The sequence below is a fragment of the Vidua macroura genome, chromosome Z (assembly GCF_024509145.1).
Source record: "Vidua macroura isolate BioBank_ID:100142 chromosome Z, ASM2450914v1, whole genome shotgun sequence".
Lineage (NCBI taxonomy): Eukaryota > Metazoa > Chordata > Aves > Passeriformes > Viduidae > Vidua > Vidua macroura.
The window spans coordinates 28,457,647-28,481,821 of record NC_071611.1 but is presented as its reverse complement, the minus strand read 5'-3'; the positions used below and the strand labels follow the sequence as shown (position 1 = coordinate 28,481,821).

The 24,175-nt window shown below is 40.2% G+C and overlaps 1 protein-coding gene across 2 annotated transcripts in view; it reads left to right on the top strand.

Annotated features, from left to right (window-relative positions):
* Nucleotides 1-6,357, top strand: part of PIK3R1 (phosphoinositide-3-kinase regulatory subunit 1) — a 59,442-nt gene extending 53,085 nt beyond the window's left edge. For both annotated transcript variants that reach the window (XM_054003063.1, XM_054003064.1), the window contains 2 exons: nt 1,119-1,289; nt 1,747-6,357. In XM_054003063.1, the coding sequence (XP_053859038.1) occupies nt 1,119-1,289; nt 1,747-1,936 (361 nt within the window). In that variant the 3' untranslated portion in view covers nt 1,937-6,357. The remainder of the gene's footprint in view (nt 1-1,118; nt 1,290-1,746) is intronic.
* Nucleotides 6,358-24,175: the final 17,818 nt, after the last annotated feature.

The following is a 24,175-nucleotide window of genomic DNA, read 5'->3' as shown; positions in this document are numbered from 1 at the left end:
CTGAAGTTGTATTGCAGAAAAAAATCCCCCAATATAATAAGCAGGATGAAAACCAAGAATTGCTTTCTCTAGATGCTGTTTGGAAATAGAGCCACTACTGAATGTATATGAATGTCGTGCAGGTCAAAAGAGTGATGGGATAAGAGACCTGGAGATAGTGTTATCTGAAAAAAAAAGAACCTTTTCTCTTCATGAAAAATTGAATTCTGTGTGCGATTGCTGATTTCTGTAGGCTACTTTGAGAATCTTCAGAAAAACAGAACCATGGATGAGTGAGAAGTCATCTTTTCTTAGACCAAGGAAAACTAATTAAAAGCCCATTACAGAGAGAATAAATGCATTAGCCTAACACAGTACTTATTGCAAGCTGAACAGGAGAGGCAGGGCCAACTACTGCAGGCTGTTGTAGGATTGGGGAGCTCTGGAACTGCAGAATTCCAAGGTGATATCCACACAGCTGAACCAGATGCTTCTTTTTTCATGGTGGGCTTTAGCTCAGAAGGTTCTCTGTAACTCTGAATCAACTTTATAGTTGGTGGCTGATTTAGCAGAGAAGCATGTATTGCATGCTATTTTCATAATCTCCTTATAAGGGACAGGAAGGAGAGAGAGAGAGAGAGAGAGATAGAGAGAGAGAGAGCACTCTTGCACCTTTTCACAAAGCCATTCCCCTATAAATAATTAATGCCTCCCTGTGCAACTGCTCAGAGGTTCTCTAGGCAGCAGCTGTAGTTGATACATTGCATGACTTTTCACTGCTGACCAAGTGTTCTGATCTTTGGAAATGAAGCTGACTCAGAGGGTACTGATTTTGTTGGACTGGCTATTAACCAAAACAGTGAGCAATAGCAGAAGTACTAAAGTGCTCACAGCATATTCTGAAAAATAACACATCATCTTTTTATATTCTTCCTAAAATTTACATGAGTGTTCTTCAAAGAAACAAGAAACAGAGCTTATATTTTACTTTTATCCAGTGGTTTAAATGGTGCAGTATTACTTAGTTTAAATCCCTAGTTTTACCAAGGAGGCATCCTGCTAACCACTGTAATATGGAAGACTACTTAATTAGTGGATTTTGTTCTGTGTTTCACAAACACATTTTTTCTTTCCAACAGCCAATACTCTATGGTAGAAGATGATGAGGACTTGCCTCATCATGATGAGAGAACGTGGAATGTGGGAAATATCAATAGAAGCCAAGCTGAAAATCTGCTGCGGGGAAAACGAGATGGAACATTCCTTGTTCGAGAGAGCAGCAAACAAGGCTGCTATGCCTGCTCTGTTGTGTATGTACCCTAACTTGTGAATGATATAACCAACATGCAAGGGGCTACCCTCAGCTGGGGGCAGATAGTCACTTGAATAGGCACAATTACTCCTGGACCTTTAAGCTTAGAAGCAGGTCAAGGCATCCTGAGACCATTCTTATTGCTGCTCCATTTCCTACAAAGCTCCAACCTGTGCCACTCCCACAGAGGAGTCTCATTCAGAAGGGAAACCAAAACATGTGTCCTCTCCTTTCTGTGCAGCTGCTAAGTCCTGCCTATCTCATTCCTCCCTAATCTTGAATGACATTCACAAATTTGGACTAAACACAGGTTTTCACCATTATCCCACCACAAAACAGAGGAATTCTATGTACTGATTAGCATCTTAAGATATGTTGCTAATACCTTATTTTCTATCTCAATTGTACTGTACTGTAAAACTAAAAACTGTTTGTTTTTGTTTTTGTTTTTTTAGGGTGGATGGTGAAGTAAAGCACTGTGTGATAAACAAAACACCTACTGGGTATGGATTTGCAGAGCCATATAACTTGTACAACTCGCTCAAAGAACTGGTGCTACATTACCAGCACACGTCACTTGTGCAGCACAATGACTCTCTCAATGTCACGCTAGCCTACCCAGTATATGCACAGCAGAGGCGATGAAGATTGTAATCCTCTGGGTTGTTTGTTGGTTTTTTTAAAGAAAGGATTTGGCAACATTGAGGCCTCTGGAGAGAAAAGGCTCCTTTCAGCTTTACTCAAGAATTTGCAGTATCAAAGCTATTTGTCTTCAGATGGGACTAAAGATTTCCTTCACAACTGCAGTGGGAGAGCTCACAGTGTTATGCTGTGAATGTATGTTTGTAATCTGAAGTGCTTTTTTTTTTTTTTTTTTTTTTTGTAATTATCAAAGAAAAACACAAGAGAAAAATCCAAACCTGATCTCCCTGCAGGCACATAGAGGCCTTTAAGCATGGTGCTTGTTTACAACCACTTCTGAAGCTTTACCAGCTCGAACATTGGATTATCTGGACACAAGGTATAAGAGGTCTGTGTCATTCAGTTATTGGAATTTTGTGGTCACAGTCTGACTTGGAATGGTGTTGCTGCACTCAGTGGATCCAGACATACAGCATTGTGGTTCTCTTTTGGTTTCTGGTGAATGATATGTAGCAGAGTGGCACTTTCATTTCTAAGGGACACTTTAAAAGGACTTCAGTTACAGCATGTTGTTCAGAATAATTGTAATAGCAAAGTGCCAGGAAGTGTTTTGTTTAGATGATTAAAAATCCTGTTTTAAGAATATATTTAAGACTGAAGAAAATAGGATTTTCAATGGCATACAGTGTATAATAATGTACATAGTACTGGATGACTTAAGTGTCATTGATGGAAACTGTCAATACCAAACTGCTTTGTTTTTTCCTTTTCTGTTTGGTGAAAGCTGAATTTTTAGACTATGCTATGCAATACTGAATTTTCTTTAGGCTGTAGTCTTCTCTCAAGCATATCTACAGATAAAGCTTGTTTTCCTTGTTTTTTTTTTCTTCATTTTTTAAAATTTCTTTTCCCTAATGATATTTTTCCAGGTGATTACTTTTTGTTAATAATTTTCTTGTTTGTTTTTTTTTTTTGTTTTGGTTTTTTTTTGTTTTGTTTTGTTTTGTTTTAATGTACAATGAGCCAGCAAGAGTTGGCTTGAAAATTTAAACTATGAGATATTTTACAATTTTCATTGTAGAGAATATTGAGCTACTAGCTCAAAGTTTAAAAAGTTCATAATTTTTTTTTTTTACTAAATACTTTGTTGGGCAGTGCCTGATAAGCGTCAAAGCTGCTTAAGTCAATAAAATTATATAAACATTACAAAATATCACTGAGTCCAACAATACTGTTTCGGAGATATCTTTAGAATATGGTACCATGCTACATTTGCTTCTTGAAGCATTTTGAACTTCTATCATGACTGTCTTTATATGTAGAAGACAAGAAAAATAGTGTATCCTTCTTTGATAGTGACTGCAGAAACGAATGGGGATATTTTGCTACTGCAGTGTAGAGTGTAGATAGTTTGGATCTCAGAATGAATCCACCTTCACAGTAAATAAATTACTTCTTGACCTCCTGTGGCAGAATTTTTGTCAGTCTGTAAAGGTATTTTCATTTCACATGAAGGAAGTTTCTCTAATCTGTTGCCTAGGTTTGTTTTTTGTATTAGTATTGTGGAAAAAAAAAAGCTTCCACCTCTACTGAGAACATTTGGATACAATATAGAACTAATTAAGACTGGAAGATATCTTTTTTTTTAAATGATTAGGCTATGATATGTATTTTCAAAAGTCTGTAGGCTGAGGCAGTATCAAAGCGAACACTTCCATAATTTCAGGGCACCATAGACTTACAAAATCATGTTTCAATTAAGGGAAACAAATACATAAATCTCACTAAAACAGAGTTACCTGTAATCCTGAGATAGTTCAATTCTTTGCAGTGCTTATCTATTGTCCTGACCATTGAGGAAATTCACACATTGCAAATCAATAAAGTAGTGACATTCAGAGAAATCTTGAAAAAGATTTGACTAAGTGAACTTATGAAGTTATTCTCCCCCCAAGATGCAAAAGATAAGATCTATTACTATTAAAGAGAGTTGCACACACAATCAAAAGAATGAGACCCGTGGAGTTCTCTCAAAATAGCTCTGGTTAGAGATCCTTGTGTTTTATTTCTAAGTAAGCAGTGCTTTATAAGCCATTGGAAATAATAGTAAAAATTTGCCAATCTCCAATAATCTTTATATTATCTTTTCATTTTCACATTGTTACTTTAGTTCTGAGGCTGTAAGGCTTTTGATTTTATTTTGACTTTGTGGTCTATTTTTTTTTTTGGGGGGGTGGGTTGTCTTTGCTTTCCTATAGGTGTATTTTCTTACTAGAATTTATATCAGGAAACAAGATCCAGCAAATATTGTTTCATGATAGCCATCACTTAGAAAATTATTCTGAATATTTTTCCTGAATAGAAGTTTAGTCTTCATGCCTTCCTTTTCTCATTCCACACTTTTTTCAGGCCTGTAGGACCATGTGAATCTGTTATACTAATAACTGGTTTATACTACAAGAAACATCAACAATTACTCTAGCATGCCAGTTATACTAGTGGGCTTGAAGTTACAGATTAGTTCAATATACAGCAGTTTAACGCTTATAGCAATCCAAGATATTCTTCAGACATATATTAATTTCTGAATGGTAAATATTTTAAGAGTAAAATCATATTTTTTCTCTGTAGGCAAAATATATGTAATCTGAAATGACGTTTCACGTAGCATTTGTCAAGAAATTTCATCATAGTTAAAGCATTTGGATCTAATTTTCCTCTTATTAAGAAAACCCCCTGCTATGTCAGTGGGCCATATCCTCAGCATGCCCAGCCCAGTATGGAATATAATTAATTCCTGTGTGCTGCGCAACTTCTCTTTGTGTGTGGCTGTAGCAGAAAAAAAATAGTGTGTGTGCAGACTTGACACTTGCTTTCCTTGCACAAGCAACGATGAGAAATAAGCCCTATGTTGTAAGGATGAGTGCTTAGGGCTTCTTAAGGGGATGTTCTGCCTACACAGGGCCTGTGCAATTTGCAGGGATCATTTACGCCCTCAAATTGGCATGAGTGGGTTTTCTTTGGTACTTACTTATTGTGTGGCCTCTGCATTTCTCTCCTCCTTAATGCACAGAGCCAAGTCCTGCCAAAGACCCTATTCACTGCAGAGTTGTTTGTCTTTAATGTACCATATTGTTCACTCCAGTTTTGATCTGATCTCAGACTACTATATACAGAAAAAAAAAGCGTGGGGATATATCTGAAGAAACACAGTGTTTTTCTGTATTTCTATTGATGCATCATTTTTTTCATCACATATAATAAATGAATGGGCTTTATTCTGTTACTTTTTTTTTCTTTTTTTGATTTGCATAACTTTTTGTTTTATTTTAAATCCCTGAGTTACGCTGCACTGCAGCATCTCTTTCACAATGCCTTTGAAAGGCATGACACATAGCAAAGAGAACCAAAACTCACGGGCAAAATTAAGAGTATCTGATTTAATTCAGTTGAAATATTAATTTGCAGGTTGGGATGCATATCTGTGCATACTCATACACACTTGCTGTGTTTATGTATGAACAGTTCCCAATATAGATGCATTTTTACAGAACATGATCATTTTACTGAATTTAGTAAGTGATATCATTAACTTTGTTTAAAGACGCACACATGCACACTAGACCTTTGTGGGTGCAGCATGTTTCCAGATACAGTTAGAAAACTGAGTTTCTGTGTTGTTGGATAGTTTCTTTTTAGAAAAAAAGGAAAAAAAAAAACAAACAAAAAAAAAAGCTTGTCTGTATGGTTTCGTTATCTTGTCAAGCAATCTGTAAAACCAAATCTTCAGATTTTCTATTTGGTGTCAACTGTTCTGTAGTGAAAAAATGGCTTTGTCTTGTAATTGGCAATGAAATAATAATGCTTGGGAAAACATTCAGATGCTTCTAATGGGGAAAACTGCCGATTTTCACACAGTGCTTTTGCTATGCATGGTATAAAGTTGGGAAAGTGAATCCTGATACTGTTTTTTTTCAGGGTCACTTTAGAAATGGGCAGCTCAAAGCATAATGCCTCCCATGGGACAAGGTTACAAAGTGCAACATTTTATGTAGAGTCATGTTCTGTTTACTGCAGTTGAGACTAAACTGTAGGAGTTGGTAAGGTTACATTGCACTTGTCCTGATGAGATTGCATTAGCTGCCCAAGATGCTGCTATTTTTTTTTTTATTCTTGTTTTTTGAAAATAAAGCTCTGTTCTGTTACATGTCTTTAAAACATTAAGATTACTTTGTTTTAAAGTTGTCGTTGAGGAGGTGGAGGGTAAAGCAGATTGTAAATTGCCTTTACAAGGCAACAGTGAAAACATGCCTCCTTAAAATTTTGTTCAAGCTGTAGAGTTGATGGAGCTGTGTCTTGTTTTTGAGTTGCTTTAAAAATTGTAATAAGTCTTTAAACAGAATAAAGGTTGTTTTGAAACTGCAGTTCAGTTGTTGAGGCTTCAATAAGGACTGTGATAGCTATTTACCAGCATCCTTGCTTAACTCTTCCTGTTTATATGTAGCCGCCTTTGAAAATGATACCCAAATGCTCTTATTATTAGAGGAACTAGGGAGCAAATCATTTCAGCTGACTCACAGCCATTTTGTGTCTTGAACTGAATGAGGTAGTTGAGTAGCTCCAAAATAATCTCATGTCAAACAGTGACAAAATGACAGTTTTGCTCATCTCATAATATTGCAAAAACAGTACAAATACTCACGGTCTGTGATCTGTCTCTTGCAGTGCAGATAAAGTTATAATTCTTCTGAAAAGAGTGTGAGTTTTGTCACTGATTTCCATGAACCCAGCCTGTCAGCATTTGCAACTGAAAGTCATTTACCAGCTTCCTGTCTGCATCTAATTGTGAAACCCAGCATAAGACTGAAGAAGAGAGAGGAAGTATGGGAGGCGAGGGGATTTGGTAAGGGCAATTGTGAATATTGTTTGCTTCCCCTCATTATTGGTATATGGTCTCTGACTTCTTCAAGTTCATTCATATCTTGCTCCAAGAGAGTTCCTGCAGGGAAGTCAGCCAGGTACCCTGGAAGAAGAAAGAGATTCCTATTCCCATTCTGTCCAAGGTTTGCATTCTAAAATTTGCTTACATATTTCTCTCACTAATGTGGAAATACCCTGGACTGAGATATTCAGCACAGATTTGAACAATTTTTAACACACAAGATTGTCACTGGCCCTTAGAAGACTAACAGCTATTACTGTATTTTTAGCCTGCTTAATAACAAGTGGGGCTAGACCTCCAGCACTTGCATCTGTTGCAGTTTTTCTCAGAAGACTGATTATTTCATACTGACACTGAATTTATCTCACTCCGATGTTGGGGTCCATAAAGGCTTCTGCAGCCACAAAGTTGTCATTGAAAAAATAAGTTGGGGTAGGTGGTGAATTATCTATCATCATCTATTGGAGAGAAATTAAGATTGATGGATCATAATCCAGAAAAATCTATGGACTGGCAGATTTCCTGCCAGTATCATACATTGTATAGAAATCATTTGGCAGACTAGAAAAGTAATTTGCAAAAGTGCCATTCTATTTTTACTGTCTGCAGACAAATACTCCCCCATTCTCCCTCTCTGCTTTCTTGCTAAACTTTGATGGTCACAGAATCATAGGAAAACTGCTTAAATCTTTTTTTTTGTGCAGATACAAATGGGTGTGATATTTTTAAAGGCCTGGGAATGCTCATGGGTTGGGAATTTTTCTCCCAAAGTTGCTTGATTCATGCAAAGTTGTGTGCAAGTAACTTCACACAAATCCCTTTATTTGAGCTGTGAAGCCAAAAAGGGGAGGGAAGTTTTGAAACTCACTGTTGCTATTTCCATGGCTCTGAATGGACCAACAGGTGCTCCCAGGGCTGCAGCTGAGCACAGAAGGGCAGGGGCAAGGAGAGCACTTCTTCTGAAGCCCTGGGCCACCTATCACTGCTCATAACGGCCCTCCCAGCTGTCATGGGGGAAGAGCCGCTCTTGATCATATGGACTCTTTTGAAGTGATTGCCATTAGGATACACCTAACATTTACCACAGGGGCCCCATTCCCTCATTTAGAGGGTGCAAACTGAGGAAATAGAAAACAGCAGGGACTTGCCAGCATCCCTGACTGGAAAGAAGGCTAAAAATAAGTGGTTTTGCTTTCTCTGCTGGACAGCTTGCAAGGGAGGGAGGTCAGACACGCTTCCAGACAGATGTGGGCTGTGTAAGAGGCACCAGGCCTTTCCTATTGCCTGTGGTACAACAAAAAAGCAGGAGCTGTGGGAACACCACATGGCTCTGGTGTCTCTTTTAATCTCTTTGAGGACCTATGTCCTCAAACACATAGACCACCAAAAAGAGAAATTCTGTTGGGATCTTCTAGATAAACGGATATTAATTGATCGGCCACTATTTAAACTTTGGATAATCTTTGCAGGACAAGCCTTTTGACCTCTGATCAAGCAATGAGATAACTAGAAATGCCCTTGTTTGAAAAAGCGGGCTTTTATCCATGGCTATTCCAGGGCTTGTTTTCTGCCAGAATGGCATTGCAAGGACACCACTTGTGCCATTCTGTCCTCTACAAAGAAATTACCTTTGCATACTAAAAATGGAGGCATTTAGGGCTACTGATTTAAATATGCAAATATTTACAGGAGTAAAATTTAAAAGGGAGCATATAAAAGGATATAAAGCCTACCATTCTTAGGTCTTGAAACAAAAAATACTGACAAAACTGGACATGAACATAGTTAATTCAGATGATGATTTCACTGTCCTGTGTCTGGTATTCCTAACTCATTAGAAGTCCATAGCCTGAGAAGAAAGATAATGAATTCATACCTGAGAGCATTTCATCCTGTATAATGTTTGTTTTCTACATGGTTTACTTTTTCCCCCCAAAATCTTGTGCTTAGTATAAAATAAATACTGCTGGAATCATAATTTTTGCATTTTTGTTCATGTTGTAATTGGTGGAAGTCCTCCAGCAGTCATCCATGGGGTGTTAGGTGAAACAGACACACTGAGAGTCAATGTTTGGAGTCAATTCCGCAGGAATTGTGTGTCTTGTTTGTGTGACAGAGTCATCCATTACCCCTGCCTGCACAGTACCCATGGCAGTGGTTCATACAGGTGATGGCTTTCATGGGCCTGTCACTGCACTCACAGCAATGAGCAATAAGCTTTACCTATCTAAAAGGTAGAGCAACACTTAATAGCCTTTTTGTTGTAAGGCTGAATGGGAGTAGAGACCTCATAGAGCATGATGTGGAAATACAAGAGGAATGCAAATCAGCAGGTGTCAGAACTGGAGCCAGACTGGGAGCAAAGGTGAGAGGAGCAGCTTTGCACCTCTTACTGCAGACTGAGCAAGCACCTCTCACCCAGACTGTACCGTCCAGTTGCCTTCCACCCTGCCTGTGAAATCCATGCAAGGATGGCCTTGGGTAAAGGCTGTCACTTTAGAACATCAGCTTTTTGCATTCTCATGCAATTTGAAGCTCTTCATTGTTTCAGAAAGACAGTGAGTTTGAACATTTAGAGGTGGGATTAATCTCATCTAATTTTAGGCACATAAAGAAAGGCTTGTCATCAAAGCTGTCTGGCAAAACTCTCTTCAGAGAGAGCCAGGCAATTTCCCAGAGTGATTCACCCCACCTACCTCAGGCACGATTCCTGGGATGCAGTGACTCACTCCATGGAATTGTTCCATTGACTCGAAGGAGAGCACAGGAAAACAGCTTGTGCTAGATATACACCTTTAATGTGGCTAAGGTTAGACAAACTCAGTCTATTCCCTGCTGATAGGCAGTTCAGTTTTAGTCTTTCCAGTAGCAACTGCACTGTCTTCTGCTCTTAGGCATAATGATAAAGGACAATTAATTTTGCTCTGGAATTTCAATTGGTTTATAGAACTTGGGTTTTTCATAATAATTGCAAGGGTGACAGACAGGTTCAAAGACATGCTGGCCCATATCTTCCTTGGAGATGTAATGCTGGACTCCACACAGAGGAATCCAGACAAGCAGTAATGATACTACCACCTCCTCTGACTGCTTCAGGGCAAACCCTGGCACTTCCTCAGACCTGGCTTATCAGTACCTCCCAACAGCATGGCTTTGTGAGGGCTATAGATCTGTTTTTTAAGGAATAATTTGGTCTCTTGCCAGCCATGTGGTCACTGAAACGACATGGCTGAAGAAGATGCTGCTGTTTTTTCCAAGTAAGATCAGTTTGTTAGTCACCACATCTATATTTCCTTTCTTTTTCAGGGGAAATCTAGGGAACTTGACTTTCTTTCCTTACAGTTGGTTCATAGCCAAGACCAGAGGGTGGGGTATTGTGATAGTAAAACTAAGATAGGAAAGACTTCAGTCAAATTACCTCCCAGTCAGACTGAGTTCTATCTCAGGGCGAGAGAACTGTGTGAAATCCCCCAGGCATCTACTACATAAAAATTCAAGATGGCAGGTCCTATGGTGGTTTTTGGGTACATGAGTGTGTGCATACCTACTCCAGTCAAACCAGAGCAGAGTGTTCTACTGGGAAGAGTCTGCAGACAGCCTAGGGAGTTTCCCCATCCAATGAAATGGAAGATCAGGCCTTGACTAGCTTCAGTGGCCAGAGCAGATCCAGTGTCAGGTCAAAGGCAGGAGCATTTTGGGGAGAAGCTTTAGAAGTCTTGAGAAGAAAGAAGACAAGCTGCTATGCAAACAGCCTGTTGCTCTACTGATAAGAGGCAATGTAAACAAGAAAGCCAGAGATTGACAAACAACCCTTGAGCACCAGGATTTCTCAGGATACGTCAGTAAAATCCTCAGAGTGGGTTAACAGCATTGCACCTCTTTATGGTAGACACTGCAGATCTGTGGGCAAGCGCATATTGCTTCTAGGTGAAAACAGACTGACCTAGTTAATGAGTGAATTTGTACAGCCACTGTCCTGCAGGGCTGTGAGTATTTCAGACAGAATGGGAGGACAAACTGATTTAAAGAAAAAAAAAAAAGGCTACCTGTATACAAATACACACAATTAAATGACATTGATATTTCAAAATGTCTTGATCTTCATTAGTAATAATAGTGTTACTAAAACTGAAATCTTGTCATGGCCTGTCAAATTTGCACTGTAATCTTCGCAAGCACGGATGAACTAGGTCTTGTCCATGGTTCTCCAGTGGAAAAAATGCCTCTTATCTGGCTGGGCCAGGTACTTCCAGCAGGGTGTGGCCAGAGACCAGACACAATTTGCCTGTGTGCCCTTCTGACAGCTGTGTGAGGCAACTCCTGAGTAATCCTGACTCCAAATAGCCATTTCCAGAATATGGGAGCAGACAGGGAGCAAAGGGTACTATTAACATTTTGATTGTAAGAATTTTCCTTATGGTGTCAAATACCGAAGAACACATCCTCTATTAAGATGTTTGAAGAGAGCTCCTTTTACTCGGGAAGGCGGTTAGCTGTGGCAATTACATGAACAAGTTCTCCCTTATTTTTGCTATACCAGTGTATATGCACGTGCTCCCTTCAACATTTCTCTGTTGGAGACACAGTGACTGTAATGTCCATGACTTAAGGCTCACCTGACATTTCTTAGTGGAATACACCCAATAACATGACCTCAGGTCTGAAGACAAGGTAACTTACAGAAAATATGTTCAGTTTAGCCAGGCCATGCCAATGAATAGTCTTCCTTTCAAAATGCCACTCTTCCCAAATTTCTGAAATTCAAGTATCTTTTGAAATTAGCATAAAATTGAGGAAAAGCCTCTGGGGAAGCCAAGAAATCCATGTCAATGCCTCAGTAACTATGAAGAAGTAACTATGCTGCCCAAGTTACATATGTTGCTGTAGGGGTTTTCCAGAACAGACACCTATGGATAGATCCTTGATAGATCCTATTCCTATAGTACATATTTGTTTGAGGTGAGGATTTTTCCTTTTTTGTTTTCTTTCTCTTAAGGCATTTTCTCCCATTTTTTGCTAAAAAATAACAATCAGTACTTAGGAGAAAGAAAAGAAGTAACTGTGGAGAAGGGGAAAGAGTGCAGCTGGCTTTACTATAGTAGCTGAGGGACATTCTCCTGGAAAGGGCAGAGATACCACAAGATTGGGGCTGGGGGAAAGGGCTGGGCGCAGCTCCTAGCTCTGTCTTGCTCTCTCAGCATTCAGGGGTAAAAGAGGCTGCGGTCACTGTCAGAAAAAATCGCCACCACTGTGGGATTCTGTCTCCTGCTGCCTCCTACCATGAGTGGAACTCTGCTCATAAGAGCAGCCATTGCACTGGGACTTTATTAATGCCCTACCTCACCAGACAGGGGACCCTCTGCTATCTGCTCGGGTGCCTCCGGGCACCCTGGGATCCCTGAGCCCCGTCCCCCTCCAAGGGAACCTCCCCCTGCCATGTTCAGGAGCCAGGCTGCCACTGCCCAGCCCACTGCTCCAGGTTTTTTTTTCCCACTACACTGTAGCCCCCCACCTAGTGCCTGACGAGACCTCCTTTGGTTCCAGCTACAGCTGCAGAGTTTCTGATATATCTCGTCTACCTCTCCAGGACTTTCCTCATTCCTGCCGTTCCAGCTGCTGCTCCGAGGTCCCTGCTACAACTTATTACACTATCCAGAGGGGTACCTGGATTGGCTGCCCCAGGGAATTTGTAAAGAAAACCTTTTTTCCATCCTTTCCTGTCTGGGCCGAGCCGCCATTACCGTGTGGTCCCTGAGCCCGCGCCACAGCGGCCCCTGCAGCCGCAGGGGAATCACCGCACCCCATGCCTGGCCGGGAGCCAGCAGCGCCCCTGCCGGCTGTGACCGGAACTGCACCAAAGGGGAAACTGATTAAGCTGCAGGGAGGAGACTTGATTGGGTTTTCTGGTTGTGTTTGTTGTTGTTGTTTGTTTGCCTTTTTTATGCACATACATACCAGTAAACATACATTCCTTTTCCATATCATTGCCTGAAAGCCCTGTAATTTCAAATTTACAATAATTTGGACGGAAGAGGTTCATATTCTCCATTCCAAGGGAGGTTCCCGCCTTCCTTGGAAGACACCTGTCTTTCAAACCATGACTATTTATTACTTCTAGATCAGATCTGATCTATTTATCTCCAGTCAAAAAACAAGGGCTGTGTTATTTTTGACTGTTCTCAAATTTTAGTGTTCTGGCCACTGATCAGGAAACCACCTGAAGCAGCCAAAGCTACTCCCACCCATGCACCTAGGTTTTTTTCTGTGGCAACAGAGCTGTGAGGGAAGGTGGTGGCTAACTTATGCCCTAATAAGAAATCAGGATGCATGTGAGAAACAAGCCTAATCCAGAAACAAAAAAAAAATATCCTCTCCCATCTGGTAATACACATGTAGCCCTTAACTGGTGTGTGTTCATGCCCAATTCAACATGTATTTCTTCTTTGAACTGACATCTTCAGAGTCTCAGCACATAATTCACATCTGAAGTTTATCTACATTTTCACCTCTAAGGCTTCTGATGCAAACCTAACTCTGGAGCTCTGAGCACTAGCTCCCACTGTGAGAGAAGGACCACAAGACATGAAAAAACAAGTTTTCTTCCAGTATTTTCCTGAGCTACCCATTTGCAGTGAATTATATTCCTGGTGGATCTTCTTGAATACAAGCAGAAGGGTCAAGGCACAAAAATATGTCCAGGTGTACACACAGTCTTCTAAAACCTTGGACTGACTTATCTTTTTGATTTTGCTCTGCAGATAATTGAGGATAAAGTTTTCCAGCCCAACATCTTTATCAATTCAAAGTTATTTGTTAGTGCTGATGCATTTGATAATCCAAGGTTATATGCCTGTGTCATATAAATGACACATTTTGTAGCAAGATGTGGTCATTGTCTGTCCTTTCCTAGAAACTAATTTAGTCATGAACCTTGAAAGACCCTAGGAAGGAAAGGCTCAGTGTGCACAAATTAGAGTTGATCAAGAAACATTCTTCCATGGAAATTCTTATTTTAAAATCGTCACTTATTTCATATGAAATCCTCAAAAGAGTTATGAATTTAGCAGAACTCCTTTACAGATCACAGAATCACAGAATATTCTGAGTTGAAAGGGATTCACAAGGATCATCAAGTCCAATTCTGAAGTGAATGGCCCATATGGAGGTTCAAAACTAAAAGCAGGACTTCATTTGCCATCTAATAAAGCCTCTTAACCAACAGTGACCATTCTAGTAATCACTTAGCACATGTGAGATCTAGGCGAGTATTCAGTGAGCAGAGGCTGAAGTCAGAGAGAAGATGCTCTAGGGGAATGCTTTATGCAATTTGCACCACACTACAGAAATAGTTTCAATTCATTGGTGGTTTTTACCCCACCAATAAAATAAAAAAAATAAAAATGTTCCTTTGGATAAAGAAAACTGATTACAAGGTCTGGTTATTTTGTCACTCAGCAGATAAAAGGGAAGATTGAATTCACATCCCTGCTTCAATGACTACTGCATGTCTAGAGCAAGAAAACTAGGCAGACTTTGGGTAGATATGGGTAATTGTATAGTTATAAAGGTGTGATGTTTTTCTATAGGCAGTTTGAGTTCTTTGGTTTTTACTGGGTATTACAGATCAAGAAGTGATATCTGGATCAGAACTATTTTTAGATCAATATCCACATTTTAAGGCTTAATTTGTCTGCAATGTGAGTCTGGCTTTGGATGCCAAAGTATCAAAGTCTGGGAGATTTTTCGACCATGAGAAACCATCTCATGCAATCGTAGAAACAACAGACCTGCTGCTTTGGACATATATAACTTAAAAACAGAGCAGGAAACCAAACCTAGCTAGATTTGAGTATAACACAGAAACCTGACTGGACTGGTATATTCATAATTATATCTTATCCATTCAGAAATCAATGGTTTGGCTCCATTGTACTGAAAAACTCAATGCTGCCTAGTCTTTTCAATCAGAAACACAAACATTTGAACACAGCAATAAAGAAAAGGCCAATGAATGCATTAGAATCTCTTATGGCTGCATAGAAGACTAACCATAAAGCATAACTAACTATTACATTGATTGGAAACACAAGTTAGAAAAGACCCTTTGTTTCAGACCCCTTCCCTAAAGACTACTCCAATCACAACAGAAATTGGTGTGAACTAGAAATGGACAAATATACATGATGGAGCTGCATGTGCAAAAAATCTCTTTAGGTTCACTGATTCCATATAATCCCAGCACAAACTGTCTCCCCAGAATGATCTACCCTATAGGTAGATCTGGCTGCCATTCAGGTCACTATTTTTGGTGTTAAATTGAAGTGATTAATTAGCCCTGCCTACCTGCTACACAGAATATTTTTAAATGGTTTCTGCTTTCTTTACCAACATTTTTAATTGTGACTGAAATAAAACCACTGGTCAGGCTTCCCAGTCTTGAAAACATGCATAGTCTGTTAAGGAGAAAGTCTTCTTCTATCACTTCCACAGGAGCAGTATCAAAGTGCAAAAATTATGAGTGAGTGATAAAATTGCATCAGGGGTATTAATTTTAAAAAGTTTAGCAGAAGGAAAGTCTCATTAAAACTTTACTCAGACAATCCCTTTCACAAATTATTGGAGGAGCACTTGTTCAAATGCTGTTCAACCAGCAAAATGGTGATCATATCCATTAGGCTATTTATTTGACAACTTTTTCAATAATTTATCTAGATCTGATGATACTGCTTTTGTAAGTGCTTTTGTAAATTATCTGTTTCACCTAATTTTTCTGCCACAAATTCCTGTGGACTGCTTTTGTACTAGTGTCATAGAAACCTTTTCCCCTTCTGTGCCTGACTGATTGCAGCTACTGCACCTCAATAATATTTGCAATGGAGAACTTGTCTTTCCCATTTAGAAAGCTTGACTCTTCTTACAGGTGATCAAGTTTCTTAATCTCTTTGTCCTTTGAATCTAAACTATAATTTTTTTTTATACATTGTTCACACAAGGTGGATTTTGTCCTTTTAAGTTCTTCTGCATGTTCATCTCCCTGTCTGAAAAACAAACTAGTGGAAGTGAGGGAGAGAGTGCAAATTGAGAGTCTGATCAGATGCTTGTCTCACCCAGTCATTAGGAGCCCCACTCTTTCAGGATGGGGCAAGCAGTTGGTATAAGAGCAAATTTCAGGGGGTGGTGAGAACATTTTCTCTTGGTGGTTACCTTATTTTGGAGGGTTCAGCATTTTCTGTCTCTTGTTTCGTTGTGGAGATACGTGGGGTGGGGTGTGGGGAGGAAGTGGCTTTTTTCATTAGTCATAAAGGCAAAGGGAGGTGTACCTTTCCTCTTCTAAAACGGCAATGCTTCTAAAAGCTGCTTGGTTTTGGTTGTGCTTATTTGTTTGTTTAGTTTGGGTTTTTTGTGGGTTTTTTGTAGGTGTTTATTCAGGCACATAGGACAAGTGAATAGGTAAATGTCACTGCTAGAGCCCTCCCTGGCACCATGACGACAATCAGCCTGAAGACCCGTACAGACCCACCTATTTTTTCTTGGGCTGACCATGGAACTTCACACTTCAGTGTTGCCTTATCAAACTTGAACCTGTGAGAAAGCCCTTATATAGAACCCACCCCAAAGAGGCTCAGTTCATAAGTTGGTAAACAACTCAGCTGTTTCAAAGACAGTGGGAGTCTTTGACTACGTATGGTTGTTGTCTTCTTTGTCAAGAAGAAAAGCAGATGAAAAAGTTTGCAAAAGTAGAGATAGCATGACAAATGTGGTCAAAGGTGTGGCATAGCTTCACTGAAAGAGGACATAAGTTTGACTAGGGTCCTCTAGCTCAGCAAAGAAGCTGATGAGGAGGTGTGATAGGTACAACCACTTCTGAAAGACAGAGAAAAGGCAAATAGAAAATTTAGTTACTGCTTCTTAGAACACAAGGTACAAGGGCATCAAACAAACTTAACAAATGGTAAACTTAAAACACTCAAATACAAATAATATACAGATGAACTATGAAATTCTTTAGCCTGGGAAACCATGAATACTGAGGGGTGAATAGACAAATTCATTGCAGTCAAATACAGCCAGACAACTGCATGAAAAACTACTGCTACAATTACAGGTAGTAAAATCTGTAGGCTGCAGGTAGAATTGAAGGAATGATAAACCATAGAAGCTAATTTACAGGGACTAATCAAGTATATAATAAAAAGATATTGAAATCATTCAGACCTGGATGCCAAATTTTTTAAGGTTTTGGTAGTTAGACCCTATATAGCATCACCTGTGATTATTAACTCCACATAGTTCTACATTCAGAAATGTCAGGTCTTGTTATGCTTTGCCTTTTTTCCAGAATTTAATAGAAGTTCTGGAAAAATCTGTAGGAATGCCATCTCTACAAGACTGTGAGATGTGAGACTCACTTTCAATCTCTGGAGTGTGCAGTACCGTAACTACATGTACTAAAATCACTCCACATACTTGTTAACATAAAGAAATAAGGCAATATTATTATTTCATTCTTATGACCTTTTGCTTCAAGGGTAAATACAATCTTAAATTCTAACACTTCTCAGCTTTTGCAGAGGCATTCTAAGAGGCTCAGTTTTAAACAAGATGGAACATGTTCACAGCTGAAATCTAAATGGGTTCTGCATCCCTGTTGAAATGTTCTGCTTAAATGTTTGATCCTTAATGCAGTCTACACTCTGCCCACAGCAAATGTTCCTCCCAGCTGCTGTTCTTCCCATTAACAGGAAGGGGAAGAAGAATTAAGGTACTACTCTATCCTAACATGTTGAAGCAAAGAGTTCATTAGATGCCATCCAATATGGATTGGACTAGAATACATTTAGTATTTGCCTGCCCATATATTCAGAACTCATGCTGCATGAAAATAACATTTACTTGGTTAGAAACATTTTCCTGATAATTTAGTCCTTTAAATTTTCAGTCATTCAAACAAGGTTTCCTCCTCCTTTCCATTCTTGAAAACACTCATCAAGTAGGAGAAATAAGAGGATTTTTTTTCATTATTTCCCTATGTTTAGCTGTAAGGGGAAGTTTTGTCTTGAAGTGAAAGGAAATAAAACAAAAGCCCTAGGATCATACTGGATTAAACCTATTAATCCCTGAATTATCATAGCTTAGTCACAGAGTTTCCACCTGATGAATTTCTAATTTTTTATTCCCTTCTGCCCTCTGTCTCCTTTGTTACTCTTCATTAGTTGAACAAGTATGAGGAAAATAGAATCTCCTTCTATTTCCACACACTGCAGGTACAAAAAACCCAAAACAAGCCCAAAAACCAAAATGAACAAAAAAACTATAACAAAGAGATTAAACTAAAAAAAACCCTCATTTAGATAAAGCTAAAAAAAAAAAAAAGTAACAACTTTCAGATTAACACAGTGACAAGCCAATTTTTCCCTCCAGCTTTTTAGATACTAGTACAAAGTTATATTATCCTGAATAATTTTCAAGGCAGATATTGCAATTCCTCCTGTTCAGTGGAATGCAGATACACCTGGAATTCATTCCAGGCATGAGACAAATCTCTGTCAGAGGACCCACTGTGCTACATGAGCCTGCTAAACTCTGTCTATCCCTTGATTCCTCAGTCTCACCCAGTAGCCTTAGAGCCACCATACTTCGGTTTTGGCCTTATGTTAATAGAAGTTAATTGGGAGGACACTTTTCTGTCAGACCAGGCTGCTTGGGAAAGCTTGATGACTCTCATTAGCCTGTCTCCTTTCATCTAGATGACTCTGGGAAGGCTACATAATTCACCTAAAATATTTGGGTACTAAAAATTTACTCACCCCTCCCTGGGAGTATGGGCGGGTTCTTTCCTGCTCAAATTCTTTCTTTTTCCTTCTGTTTTGTTTTTCTTGTGGCTATCTGACTACTGCACTGACTAACACAGCATATTAGGCAAGCAGAATTTATGTGAGTGTGTATTAAATTACCCAGTGCAAGCTTGTTATTGCAATTGGTCACATTTTTTCTTTTCTCTGTTTTAGCAGAGCCTTATCTCTTAGCTTTCTGCCACAAGCTTCTTTGAAGTGGGGAGGAAAGGCATGAGAGAACACTCAATCCATAGAAAATTAAAAGTAAGAAATTTGACACACACATTAAAAGTAAAAAAAAGCCTCTTAAAAGAAGCATTATGGTCAGACTCTGTGTCTGCAGAGCTTCCACTTTCCATGTCTGGGAGAAATGACCAAAAACACAATACTTCTAGAAGAGTGTTGTTATATTACAATCATACACCATGATTAGCAAAGCAATATCATTACCAGACTCCACCAATACCAGTCTCTTTTGTGGGACTTATTCCTCTCTGTGGAAATAATCAAACATTCACTGGCCCAGAGCAATGATAGGCAATTAGGAGGTATATGATGGCACAATAACTAGATGTCTCATTGGGGGTATAGGAGACAAGGTTCAAGATCCTTCTCTAGCACCCATTTAATAATTTATAAGCCCTAGTAGACAGTATTTATGCACTTTAATAATACGAACAAGAGTTTTCATTTGGAAAAGTCTTATTTCAAGTACGTGGCTGCATCATGGTGAGAGTACTCCACTATGTTGTGGACAAGCTGCTTTTTGATTTTTAAACTGACTCAGGGACAGAAGCTCATTAGCAATTAGCCATTCTAGTGAGCAGAAGACTGTTCTCCCTTCACTTGGGTTTTCCCCCACCAAACAACAATGCCACTCCTGTGGCAAGAACAAAGCATCCCAGCTGGTAGGTTTGCTCATGTCACCTTTTTTTCTGGAATATATAAGGAAGTTGTTATAGGTGAGTAATGTAACAGTTGGCTCTCACAATTAAGAGATAGATATTAGGTGGAAGTTTAAATGAATAGTGATGTTATGGTAATATATCCTCCCACAGTCCCCTTTCCCCTTCCCTTTGTAGTAGCCTCAGTAGTCAGGACATTTGGAGAAGGCTGGCTTGTGTCCAGGAGGCATGGCGTAACAACACCTGACCTACAATGAAGATGTAAGAAAGTGATCTGCACCAATGGACGGCAGAGAAGGAGTTGACTGACAAAACTTTGGGAGGGGCTAAGGGTATAAAAGGCAGAGCATCTGTTTTGTAGATGAGCATGTGGCTGGTAGTCACAGGGGTGGGGTGGGGCTCAGTTCGGCTCCCAGTGCTGTAATTTTTCCTTATTTAGTCCTTTTGTTGTATTTTTTGTTACGGTTTAATAGACCTTTTAAAATTTTAAAAGTGAGCAGTCATTTCTCACAAAGTCAAGAACTGTTGTAAATGGATTTTGAAGTCCTCTGAAATGGGCTTTATTTCTGGGAGCAATTCAGCAGTGTGGCATCATCTCGACTCGTTCAGGGAAAACAAACCCAAGAGAAAACATTCAAGCCATTACAAGCTCTGGGTCAGGGTGGAGGAGTCAAGAGCTCTGTCCCCAGTACTAAGGCCTGTGGAGTAGACTTTGTTACAAATCAGCTTAGCTGGGAAAAAAAACATCAGTTTTTTGAGGATTACTGAGAGAAGAGCTAACAGCAGGATAATTTGATTAGAGACGTGGAATTAGGTGAAGGAGTGGCTTAAAATAAACTGCTTAGATATTTTAAAGCTATAACTAATAGGAGAAACTGAAAGAGTGTTCTGGATTATTTTTGTGTTAGATTTTTGAAGAAAGCACTCAAGAAGATTTGCTGGTGGCAAAGGCTGTGTTGAGGCGGACATCATGTGAGTATGAGCACAAGAGACCAGGCACGGATACAGGACCACAAAGGGCTGCTGCAGGAGTCTCTCTCATGGGAAAGGGTGCTTGGCCAGCTATGCCTTAGGAAATGCTCTGTAAATATGGATTATTATTCCAGTTTGGACTAGGAAATATTTTTCTTAGTTTTAATAATGTATTATGGTTGCAGTTTATCTCAAACAGAAACTGAAACACTGATACAGCAAGCCCTATCAGCTGTCAAAAAAACCTCTGGGAGGCACAAAATCAGTATTAGACTTGGAATGGGCTTGCAGCAGTACCAATACTAGGCAATCTGCCACCATTATAACTGCACAGAAATTTAAAAAACAATAATAATTTTTTAAAAGATCACCAAAAAGGGAGAGCAAAAAAGGCAGTCAAATTGTCCCAATAAGTGATCAGAGAATAGTTACTGTGGTTACTGTGCCCCAGGCTTCAGTAACCCCCGAAGAAGTATTTAAGTTTTAGTGTAATGAGGCAGGGAGTAAGTTAAGTTTTGAGAAGAACTCATTTGAGCAGTGGAGAGCCTTTTGCCAGAGTAGTCCTGCCACACCAGGCAAGTCAGATGTCCAAAACTGCAGGGCCCTGCCAGGCCCTCAGTGCTTCCAGTGCTTCTTACTTTTACAGGGATGAAACTGGGACCATGCACAAGGTGTTGACATTCCAGCTTCTTCCTGCCCTCCTCCATGGGCCCCTGGCTCTTCACAGCCCTGCTTTGTTTCTCTGACAGTGAAATTCTCTGTGGCAATTGTTCTCCTGATTTGTGCATGGAATCAATTCCTTCAGAGGACAAGAACAAGGTGTCCATGTGCATGTGATGGGCACCATCACCATGCTCATTGTTAGACCACTGCCAGTTGCTGTTCAGCTGTTGTTACACCATGCCAAAGTCAGGCTATGCTGCAGGTGGGGCTTAGGTTTGTAGCAGTGCTCTCCTTTTGAAAAGAAAAGCATTAGCAATTCCAAAATTTTAAATCATGATAGTTGCAGTGGGCAGGGGAATTCTGAAACTCAGAATATTCAGAAAGGTAACAGCACCAGGGAAAGGTAAGCCATGCTTCGCTTGGGATCCTGACCTCTGCTTGGCCTGCTGTAAAGCAGCCCTGACCATGAGTTACTTCCAGCACAAATGAGGGGTGATTAGAACAGTTAAAAGCCCCCTCTTGTAGTTTTTTTAAAACTCTCTTGGAGGCTGGGTGGTGGGAGAGAGTGGAGAGGGAGGAACCCTGCACCAAGAACCTTGCAGTGCAAGGACTTAGAGAATAGAGGTTCATTGCATTTCTCTCTCAGGAAAAATGCACAGTCATAATCACATAAAATTCTGCACTTTAGACACTTCATTTGCAATAGAGCATCTCTTCAAGGAAGACAAAAATTGAGAATATGGCATAAGCCATGATGACCTCCTGAGCCATTATAACTAAGGAATAGACCTAATTCCGTTCTGGGATAAATCATGAATTGATCTTCTATTTACATCCTCTTTTTAAAAACAGCAGTGTGGTTGTGAAATGACAGCCATGAAATGACTGTCTCATGGATGGTAATTGTGTTGCTGTTTCTGCATTTCATTTGTCCCTTCCCAGCCCCCTGCCCTGTGCCTTGGATGCCAACACAGAGCAGCCAGCACTGTGTCCTGCCCTGTGGCTGCAGCCACCTGTGGTTTGGAGCAGCTCTAATCATCAAGTGGTTAGATTGAACTGGGGAGACACACTGTGTGGGAAGGAGCTTGAGGATGTGGCAGCTTTCCATGCTTGAGAGTGTCAATTTGCTGCAGGGGTGGCGAGCAACGCCGTGTCCCCAGTGCAGCAGGAAAGCTTCTGGTGCATGCTCCGACTGTGGTGGCGACGAGGCGATGGTGTGACTGAATTTGCAGTGAGCCCTCTGAGCTCAGGTGCATGCCAGCACTGTTGGCCAGCATGACTCGCCTGGCATTCCTTGCAGGCTCTGCACTCACAGGGGGCTTCTGGAAACCATCCAAGCAACTCCTGTTCCTGCAACCAGGGTCAGCGCTAACTGGGCCTGGCTTTTTGAAGCCCTGTGTTATGTGTCCATAAACCGAGGTGGCAGTCAGCTGCAACACAGAGCATGGCTTAATTGGCAAGGAATACCTTCTCATCAGAGCATGAGGGCTGTGTGCCCTTCCTCCTGAGCCCCCTTGCAGCAGGTAGGCCAAGGGAAGGCACTCTGTCCAGGCACGAGGGCTGGCCAGCTCAGAGCGAGGACAGCCCTTCCTTTCCTTTTGGCTGTAGGACATTATGGGCACAGATGCTATGTGAGCACCCAAACAGAGGCACCAAACAGGATTGCATTGCCCAACACATCCTCCAAGTGCAGAGGAAGCCCCAGATAAGCCAGACACAGAGTGGAGACCCAGAGAAGGATGCAGCTGGAGGCACGACAGGGACTGGCAGGAGTGCTGGGGCGGCACTGCCAGTCTGTGCAGCTGCAGGAGCTGCAGAGTGGGGCCAAAGAGCTCCGTTTTCTCTTTAGCCTCACAAAGGAAAGCTTCAGTTTGAAGGATAATCAGTGAACTTTATATTGCCCCTTTCCCGCAAGTGTTCAAAGCCAGTCTAAATGGGGCTTTGAGCAACCTGGTCTGCTGAAAGTTGTCTCTGACTATGGCAGGGGAGCTGCAACAGGATATTTTTTAGGATCCTTTCTAATCCCAACCTTTCTATGACTTTATGATCCTAAATCCTTTGACAACTGAGGTGTGATTCTTAGTTTGGTTTTGAAATCAGAAAGCAGGAAGCAAACCCCTGCACAAGTTTACTTCCATCAAGCTGCTCTATTCTTTAGGACCAATAGGAAAATATCTATCGTGTGTAAAGCAAGCAAGCAAAACAGAGCTATCTGATTTACCCTGACTATTAAGTCAGATGAATGACATTTATCACAGGTCAGCAATAAGGGAGAGGTATCTTTGATCATGAGTGTTTCATTCTTTAGGAGTAGAAAAGGTGCAGCTAGGTTAACTTAGGGTGATTGAAAAGCCCAGTGCAGTACACAGATGAAACTTTCAAATATTTTAGTAACTCTCTTATATCTTGTAGCTTTTTTGTGGGCTCTCATATCACTGTTTGAATATCATTGGAAAGTTGCTAGAGGAGTTAGATAGTGAACCTTTATGTACATCTATCTGCATACATACATATCAGTGACACTTAGTATCTTGGAACATATTTATGCCTATATTGTTTCTTGGTTTTATTTATACTACATTAAGAACAAAGTGAAGTTTGAAGGTGTACAATTAATTGTAGCCTACACCACCCTCCCAACCAAATATGAACAGCTAACAAATTTTTGAGCATATTAGCCTGCAACTTAACATAGCAGTCTTTGAACTGCATGATTTGCATTGCTTGAGCTAATAGGAATGAAAAATTTTACCTTTTAGCAAGCTGAAACAGGATCTCTGGGGAAGCAGGAACAGAGTTCAAAATTAAAGGATAAACTTATGCTGGAGATTGATTTTTCTGCCCAACAAAATAATCAGGCCAGATCCTGAAGGTTTGTGAATAACTGAAGGTTTTGATCATAACTGTCATATAGATGTGGTGCAAA